The sequence below is a fragment of the Bison bison genome, unplaced genomic scaffold, assembly GCF_000754665.1.
Source record: "Bison bison bison isolate TAMUID 2011002044 unplaced genomic scaffold, Bison_UMD1.0 scf7180017864383, whole genome shotgun sequence".
In the NCBI taxonomy this organism is placed as follows: Eukaryota; Metazoa; Chordata; class Mammalia; order Artiodactyla; family Bovidae; genus Bison; species Bison bison.
In genome coordinates, this window is record NW_011494955.1 from 5,916,176 (window position 1) to 5,925,107 (window position 8,932).

The 8,932-nt window shown below is 54.4% G+C and overlaps 2 protein-coding genes across 2 annotated transcripts in view; one reads left to right on the forward strand and one right to left on the reverse strand.

Annotated features, from left to right (window-relative positions):
• The window catches only part of KRT7 (keratin 7), a 14,172-nt gene extending 13,789 nt beyond the window's left edge, over positions 1–383 (forward strand). The window contains exon 10 of the mRNA XM_010857873.1: positions 57–383. Within this exon, the coding sequence (XP_010856175.1) occupies positions 57–214 (158 nt within the window). The 3' untranslated portion in view covers positions 215–383. The remainder of the gene's footprint in view (positions 1–56) is intronic.
• A 2,312-nt stretch (positions 384–2,695) lies between these two features.
• The window catches only part of LOC105001540 (keratin, type II cuticular Hb1-like), an 11,928-nt gene continuing 5,691 nt past the window's right edge, over positions 2,696–8,932 (reverse strand). The window contains exons 2-7 of the mRNA XM_010857872.1: positions 6,564–6,772; positions 5,898–5,958; positions 4,968–5,063; positions 4,294–4,458; positions 3,957–4,082; positions 2,696–3,226 (exon numbers count right to left, since the gene is read on the reverse strand). Coding sequence (XP_010856174.1) covers positions 3,002–3,226; positions 3,957–4,082; positions 4,294–4,458; positions 4,968–5,063; positions 5,898–5,958; positions 6,564–6,772 — 882 coding nt within the window. The 3' untranslated portion in view covers positions 2,696–3,001. The remainder of the gene's footprint in view (positions 3,227–3,956; positions 4,083–4,293; positions 4,459–4,967; positions 5,064–5,897; positions 5,959–6,563; positions 6,773–8,932) is intronic.

The window sequence follows — 8,932 nt, forward strand, 5'->3', positions numbered from 1 at the left end:
TGGGGGCACAGGTAGTGGGCCTCACACTGATGGAGACCTCTTCTCTTCTCTCTCAGCTGTGGTCAGTTCCACGGGTGGCTCTGGTAGCCTGCTGACCTTTGGGGGGACCATGGGCAACAACGCCCTGAGATTCTCCAGCGGTGGAGGGCCTGGGCCCCTCAAGGCCTACTCCATGAGGACCACATCCGCCACAAGCAGGAGCCCCCGCAAATGAGCCCTGGGTGTGGGGAGATACATACCCCCTCCTCCCATAGTCACAAGGAGACCCCCAACCCTGGTCCCACCCTCATCCCAAGAACTGCAAGACAGTTTGAACAAAGATATCAGAATAGCTTCCAATAAAGCAGCTGCTTTCTGAGGCCTGGATGAGCCCCTGCCTGGCACCTGGTATCCTGGCTTCATTAGGCCCGGAGGGGAAGGTGAGGCAAGGGAGGGGCTCTAGAGAGCACTGGGAGAGCACACTGGTGACGTGGGGTGCTGCTGAACGGAAACTGGCTCTTAGTTAGAGTGAGGCCGTGGCCCCTCTCAAGGCTGGGGCTGATTCCAGCTCCTCTCCTGAACAAGCCAGAAAGCCCTGGAAGTTCTGGTTCTGCCAGGAAGTGGGCACAGGACTCCTCTCCTGCTGAGGGGGTGGGAGGGCTGTTTGCACACCCCCTCCTCCTGCCAATGCCCTGTGCTGTCAGAGAACATTCCTTAGTGGTGAGAAGACCACAAACATTTAGCTGCCCCGGGCCTGGGTTTCGGGTGGACCAGCCAACTGGCAGTTCAGCCCTTCCTGGTGCTGAGTTGGCCAGGCCCTGGGCCCTGGATGGTGTGCGTCTGAGGTCCTGGAGGGGTTCTGGGATTCTGTGGGAGTGATGGCAGTGGGGGGAGGTCTGTGTGTGTTTGGGAGGACTTTATGGTGAGCGGGTCCCAGAGTCTGGATCCCTGGTAGGGGGTTGTCTCACCTGCCTCACCCAGGGACGGGCTGTGGATCTGGATCCCTGATGGGGTGGGGATCGGGGAGGGCATCAGTATGTTAAGGCTCTGCTTGATGGGACTGTATCTGTATATGTCAGGGTCTCTGACGTGGTGTGTGTGTCTGTGAGTGTGTGGGATGTTTGGGGGTCTGTGCTTGGGAGTATCCATCTCTGATGGACAGCAGCTCATATCTTGGGTACTGGAGGGGAGGTAGGAGGTCTCTGACTGGGATGCCCTGGAGGTGATGGAGGTGGTGGGTGTGGGGGCAGGGTTGGAGGGGACTATCTAGGAAGTATTGGTTTGTGGAAAGAGATGAAGGCTGTGTGTTTGACCCCATGGTCAGGAATTTTCACACCAGGAAATTTCATGGTCAGGTGGGAGTGGAGTGAGGGAGTAGAGGAAGGAGACCACTGGTGTTTTAGCGGCCACATGTGATGAGACCCTTCCCCTGCTGGCTCCCTGCAGCCCCTCTCACTTCCCTCCCAGCTCTCCCTTATGCCTCCGTGTGTCTGGATTTTGGGGGCTGCAGGACACCCCCAGGCACCCTTCAGGTTGTGCAGTGTGGTCCTAGGGGCAGGGTACCTTAGAGACAGCCCTCTCTCCCTCTTTGCTTAGAACAGTTCCTCTGTTCCCTTGGAAGAGGGCAGAAACGGAGCTGGCAGTCCACATGTGTAGGGAGATTCTCAGAGAGCGTTATATTTGGGTCATGAGCTTAATTGGAAACTTGGAGACCAAGCACAAGGGAGAGTGTGGAAGGGAGGCGGGGGCATAAAGTTGTTCCCCCCACCCCCGGGGACGCAAACTCGGGCACCGTGGGAGGGTTTAGGAGGCACCCGAGGGGCCCTGGGGCCAGTCTGTCCCTTAGAAGCCAAGGGCGTCCAAGCTCCCAGAGCAGCCCGAGCCTGGATGGGCTCTTTGCCCAGGGCTGGAGGAAACCGGTCATTCTGACTCTGGGGGGTTGGGGGCTAGTAGCCCGCCCCTCTCCCTGAAAGAAATGAAGAGACAAACCGCAGGAGAGATGCAGGAGGAGAAAGCAGCCGTTGGGGCAGGTCAAGCCGGCTAGTTCCAGAAGCTCCAGACCCGCCGCCGCCCGAGGCAGGTAGGATTGGGTTGCGGAGCGGTGAGTTTACAAAGCGGAAGGCGCTATGCAAAGCGCAACAGGCGGCTGTTTCCACTGCTCTGGCCGCAGGGCGCGCACAGGCCTGTGCTCACCGCCAGGTTCCCGCTGCAGGGGGCGCTGCAGACGCTGCCCGTCACCGGCCGGGAGCCAGACATGCTGAGGTCCCCGCAGACGACCCCGCCTCGGGAGCTGCTGACACCTGCGGGGCAGAAAGATGTGGCTCAGTCCTCGTGCAAGGCTGTCGTCAGCTGCTCCTGCCTGCTAGCCAGAGTCCCCCCACCCATTCTTCTCTTGCTCAGAGCCCCTTCCCTCCATTCTATTCCCCTTCCCCCTCAAACACCATCATACCCGGACACTCCTTCCTGTAGTCCAACCTCAAGCATCCTAGAAAAACAGACCAGGCCCTCTCTATAGGCAGGAACAGCTATTTAAGTAATTACAATCATTCACTGCCACACCCCCCTCCTTCCTTTCAGGGTCTTAAGCTGTGGCCCCTTGAGGGCCTCCTGTCTTTGTATATAAAGCTTTATTGAAACCTAATCACATCTATTAATTATTGCTATGGCTGTGGCTGCTTTCACATTACAACAAGCAGAGCAGTTGAGCAGAGACCGCGTGACCCACCAAGTCTAAAATATTTACTATTTGGCCATTTGGTAAAAAGTTTGCCCACCAGGAACCCCAGGCTCTTATTTTAGGACCCACAGTACAGATTACTTACAGACATTCAGAGTTCCGATGCCTTCACACAACCTTGTGGGGAGAAGAAAGAGACAAAAATTAGTTGGGGAGAGCAGAACCAGCAAATTCCCTCCTCCAAATAATCTTGATGCAAATTAGATGTAAATAAGATGTAGACACGTTCCTAGCTCTGAACACAGGTTGGAGGGTGAAGAGACATCCTCTGCACAGATGTGGTCCTCACCTCTGCTCCTCACCCTCCAGCAGGCGCCTGTAGGTGGCGATCTCGATGTCCAGGCCCAGCTTGGAGTTCATCACCTCCTGGTACTCCTTGAGCAGGGAGGCCATGTTCTGCTTGGCCTTCTGCAGAGCCTCCTCCAGCCCTGCTAGCTTGCAGCTGGCATCATTAAGGGCCGCCTCACCCTGCTGCTCAGCCTGGGTCACTGCAGCCTCCAGCTTGGAGTTCTGGGGGGGAGGGTAAGGTTATTAAGGCTCCTTCTTTTGGACTTAGGGTCAGAGACCAGGTATCCACTGGCCATTGACTGTCAGGGGAAGAAGGGGCCTTACTGGTTTGTTGGGTCAGGGGTTGCAAATTAGTGCTCTTGGGGAATGTCGGCACAGTGTCCTTAACTTTTTGAAATTTAACGTATAAACCCACATTCCTGGCGTCTCTTGAAAAATCCGAGGATCTGGCCACACTGGGCCTGCTTTTCCACAGGGCCTGTCTCAGTTTGATCTGATGAGCTCTGCCCATTGTGCTTTCCAGTTTACCAAACCCTAGTGCCTTTGGTATGGCCTGCTTCGCTCATTCACTAATCTCTGGGGACATCTCAGTGTGTGATCGCTGACCTAAAACAATGGGCCAGAGAGGTGAAATGGCCCCCCCAAGTCACGTGACGAGCTAGTGGCAGGGCTGGTTAGAGAGCATAGGTTTCCGGCCCCTCAGACTGCTATTTCCCCTGCCTCATTTTGCCTCAGAGACCATGAAAGACCAGGTCACTCCATTCTCCTCCATAGCCCTGCCCCCACAAGCCACATTCAGGGGGAATGGAGAACATTGTCTATGGAGGGGACCTGCCTGAAGTTTCACGTTGCTCCTTTTCCCACACTTTGGCAAGGTGTCTGACTTCAATCTCCCTGCCTCAGGCCAACCCTGTTCTCTTTCTACACTGAGGGGTGGGCCAGGACCCTGTACCTTGCACTTGGCATTCTCGACCTCGGCCGTCAGCCTCTGGATCATGCAGTTCAGCTCGTTGATCTCCTCCTTGGTGCGACGCAGGGTCTCCCCGTGCCGGATCACTGTGGCCTTGATCTCCTCACACTGGGGAGAAGCACAGATGCTCATGAAACACAGGCTATGTCATCCGACTGAACTCCACAGCTTGCACATCTGCACCCCATCCCGAGAGCTGCCCGCCCTTCCCTTGCCCACCCAGACAAAGGTCAATGCTTTTTCAGCATCCCTCCCCACTCTGCTAATGCTTTCAGATTTTAGCATCCCTGTTCTGGGAAGGGAGTGCTGGACCACTCACCTTGCTGCGGTACCAGGACTCAGCCTCGGCCCGGCTGCGACCGGCAGTGTCATCATACTGAGCCTGGATCTCAGCCACAATGCTGTCCATGTTCAGGTCCCGGCTGTTGTCCATCTTGACGATGACCGAGGTGTCTGAGATGTGGGTGTGGAGAACTTGGAGCTCCTGAGGGGAAGTAGGGGAGTGTTAAGAGCCCCTTGGACCATAGCCCCCCTCCAGGCAGCCCGCTTTCTCACCTCCTTTCCTGTCCCCTGCCCCTGCTTCTTCCACAGCCTCACTGTCTGAAACCTCAGTTCAAAGGTGACATCTTCCTTCAACCCTGGAAGCTCTCAGTGCTCCTCAGGACCAGAGGCCTGAGGCTGAGAGGAGTCCAGCTCTGAGGCCTGCTTACCTGACTTCAGTCAGGGCCTCCTGTCTTGATCCTTTGGATCTAGGACTAGAACTTGAAATTTGTGATAACTGTCACCATGCTAACTGGGAGCACCAGTTTGTCTGGGCTTGGCAGGTAAGACACGAAGCTATACCTTTCACCTTCTGACAGTAAACCTGCCTCGGGTTCCTCAACTCTGCCCTATGTCCCCAAACCAAGAGTTTCAGGAGCCAAATGGTGGCGAGTACTTTCCAGTGTCTAACTGCCATCCTCCTTGGTGCCCAGCTGCTTTGTGGCCCCTCACCTCCTCATACATCTGCCGCAGGAAGTCAGTCTTCTGGGTCAGGGCCTCCACGTTGGCCTCCAGCTCTGACTTATGGAGGTAGGCTCCATCCACATCCTACAGGGAGAGGGAGGGGCAAGAGTCTCAGTGGGGAGACAGCACAGAGCTCTCCCCAGCAGGGAGGGCGCACTCCCTGGACCCTCCTTAGCTGCTCATTCTGGTGCCTGGTGTCATGGTGTTAGTGAAGTCCTTTACTCATTTTGAGGGGTCAGGAGCAGGTATGGGTGAGAGGGGGTCCCGATGTTTCCAGGCATTCCCCTTGGTACTAGGATGATCCCTCTAGAAGGCACTATCATGAAACGTAGGATCTAATGTAAAATAGCTCAGTTCTAACGCTGACCCACTTCTCCCTGCTCTGGAATGTTATGGAAAGAAATCTAGAGATGTGTGGTCAGAAGTCATCCCAGGGATCAACTCTGCTCCCAAACCAATGTGACTCAGGGCGAGACCCTTGCTTGGTCTGTGTCTCAGTGTACTGAGGGCGGTGTTGCTGAGTCAAGTCCTAAGAGGTGAGGAGCAACAGCTCTGTTCATGCCAGCATTTCCCAACCATTGCTGGCCAAGGATGGAGTCATCCCCAAGCATTCAGGTGCTCTTCTGTTCACAAAAATTTATGCAGTGCCTGTTTTCTGCCAGGCTCAGAGCAGGAGGAGGTGGGAAGCCATTGGGCAGGTGGGAGTTAGCTTGGATGGTGGAAGATTGCCCTGTTTGAAGCACTGCTCTGATGTCCAGGGCCACTCAGGGAGCACTGGGACATTTGGAGAAAGAAATAGGGGAGAGGTTGGGCTGTGTGATTCCGGGGAAGTCACTTAGCTTCACTGAATCACAGAGTGCTCCCTCCACCTCTGTCCACGGTTCTGAGTTGTGGGATGTGTATTCTGGGGCCACTCACCTTCTTCAGGGCCACAAATTCATTCTCAGCAGTGGCCCTGAGGGCCACCTCCTCTTCATACCTGGGGACAAAAAGGGCACAAGTTTCAGTGGCCAGAGTTTCAATAGGCTGGGATTTGAGGAGAAGCAAAGAGGAGGAAGGCTCAGACAAACACATTCCAGGAACTGGATCTTTTGGACGTGGTCATGGAATCAAAAATTGTCCATCCCTCTCCTATGGGCACCCAAACCAGCCATGTCACCCACTGTTCTTCCTGTTTTAGAGGCAGGGTGGGTGCCATGCACATTCTTGTAGGCCTCCTTTCTGTTCCTGAAGCTAATTCCCCAGTGGTGGTGGCGGCACCCTGATCTAGTTTAGGTGTCCCCTTTTCCTGTTCTCTTTACTTTCTTATCCTTACCCCTCTTCAGGGCCCAACACAGCACCTGGAACATAGATAAATGCTTGATAAATCAAAATAAAATAAACACAGAATGATGAGGTGGCTGGAGAAGCACAGACTTGCCAGTGATTCCTCTCCCATTTCAGAAAAGAAAAAAATTTCCCCACAGTCTTTCTGTCACTCTCTACTTCCTAGTGAAAAGTTCTTCTAGGGGTCTAACCCAAATCTATCCTGCTTTGATTGCACCCCATTTCTTTTCTCCACAGCCTCCTCCCCGATGCACTCACTTCTTCTTGTAGCCCTCCAGTGCCTCCTGTATGTGGTTGGACTGTGAGGCCAGCCTCCTGCCGTCAGCCTCCACATGCTCAGACTCCCGCTTCAGCGTTTGGATGTAGCCCTCGTAAAGGGCCTCCAGGTTGCTCTCGCAGCACTCGCGGTCCTGGTGGAACTGCAGCTTGGTCTCCAGCAGCTTGTTCTGCTGCTCCAGGAAGCGCACCTGGTGTGGAGGTGGGAGAAACAGTGAGAGGAGCCAGTAAGCCCAGCCCTCCTGCGAGAACAGGCAGAGTGAGAGAACTGGAGCTCACAGCAAGGTGTGCAGAGGCAGAGGGTGGGTGGATGGCATCATCCTTGCTGGGCTCTCCTGGCCTTAGGAGGCAGCTGGAGACTCCTTGTCCCTGATTGCTTGCTCGAATCTGAGTGAGGGTCTGTCCAGTTGGGCCTGGCTGGGGTAAGTGCGACACTGAAGGGCATATGGGTTGTGCTGGGTTGGGTTGGGGTAGAGACAGATAGGAGTTGACAGTAGTGACAATCAGGGAAGGTTTCCTGGAGGAAAGGAGTGTAGAGGAGGGTTGAGAGGGTTAGAGTAAGAGGAAAGCCTTTCACTGTGAACCTCACCAGTGCAGGGGAGCTCTGTCCTCAGTGGCCAGCCTGGGGCTTGAATGGATGGGCAGCCTGGGCAGGGCTTCCTACCTGGGGAGGGAGGTTGGAGAGGGCAGTTTCTCACCAAGTAGGAAGGCTGGGGTCTGAAGAGGCCTGGTGGAGGATGACACACACTCCTGTGTGAGGAGACACACACTCTTATGTGTCTGGAAGCCAGGCAGGTAATGTGAAGGGGGGATGATAGTAAAGCATGCAAACCAACGCTAGAAATCATTCAAACTGGACAGATGTGACAGCAGCAATCACGGTGCCACCAGAAAGGAATCAGCAAACAGGACCAGGCTCCCCGGTCTCCAGTTTTCCCCTCTTAGATTTTTTTAGCTGGATTTGGGACATTGCCTTGCCTTTTACAGGCCCGAAATCCTTTCATCCAACCCGATGAATGCAGCTAGGCAATCCCTGTGGAGCTCCCAGAAATGGGGAAAGGGCACTGCTGATATGACGTGGGATCATTTTAGGGGGTCTTAGCTGGCAGGGCTCGAGCCATGGTGGTGAGTTGCTTGCCTGTCTTGATCCCTGTGTTTCCTTTCAGAGTCGTGGCCAGCACACACACTGCACCTAGCACAGCTTTGGGGCTGAGGGGGGAAGCCACACACAGAGAAGCATCACACAGAGAATCAGTGGAGAAACGACACAGAGCCCATGCTGTCTGCTCCTGGGCCAGGACCCTTTCTGCTCCACTCCCTGTCCACCTTTCCCGGGTGTGAGCTCCAGCACACTCAGGATGGAGTGCCTGCTGAAGGGGGCCAGCTCTCGCTCGAGAGGAGTGGGGGAGCTGGGCCCCAAACTTTGAACTCCCTAGCCTCAGGGGCCTGGAGAGCCTGGAAGAGCCAGGCTTGGACCCCTGCTCTGCCACCCACTCTCAGGGAATGTGGGTGGGGGCTGGGGCCGGTCCTGCCATAATTCCCCATCTCCTTTCTCCTCTGTGTGCACTCAGAGGACTACTCTGGTGGCAGTGATTCTCAAACATGAACCCTTCACAGGCCAACTTCAGGATTTTGCCTGTTTTACTCATGATTTATCTACAAATGGATTTGTTTAGTATTTCACCAAACACTTAAATGGGGCTAAAAGGGGTAGCTTTATATTAGCATCATAGCTGTAAAACCAGTATCACTAGGCATACATAAGAGGAAAACAGAAAGCATGACATTCTGGCTGAAACTGTTGCCCCAGACAGCTTTGAAGCTGAGGCTTGCTCTCTTTCATTAAAAGCATGAGAGTAGCAAGTATTAGCAAGTATTAGACAGAGAAGGCAATGGCACCCCACTCCAGTACTCTTGCCTGGAAAATCCCATGGTTGTAGGAGCCAGGTAGGCTGCAGTCCATGGGGTCGCAAAGAGTCGGACACGACTGAGCGACTTCACTTTCACTTTTCACTTTCCTGCATTGGAGAAGGAAATGGCAACCCACTCCAGTGTTCTGGCCTGGAGAATCCCAGGGACGGGGGAGCCTGGTAGGTTGCCGTCTATGGGGTCGCACAGAGTCGGACACGACTGAAGTGGCTTAGCAGCAGCAGCAGCAACTATTACAGGGATATTAAAGACATATTAATACCTAATGAGATTTCCCCAATTTGATTTTAAGGATCAAATTAAATAAATTCAGATCAGATCAGATCAGATCAGTCGTGTCCGACTCTTTGCGACCCCATGAATTGCAGCACGCCAGGCCTCCCTGTCCATCACCAACTCCTGGAGTTCACTGAGACTCACGT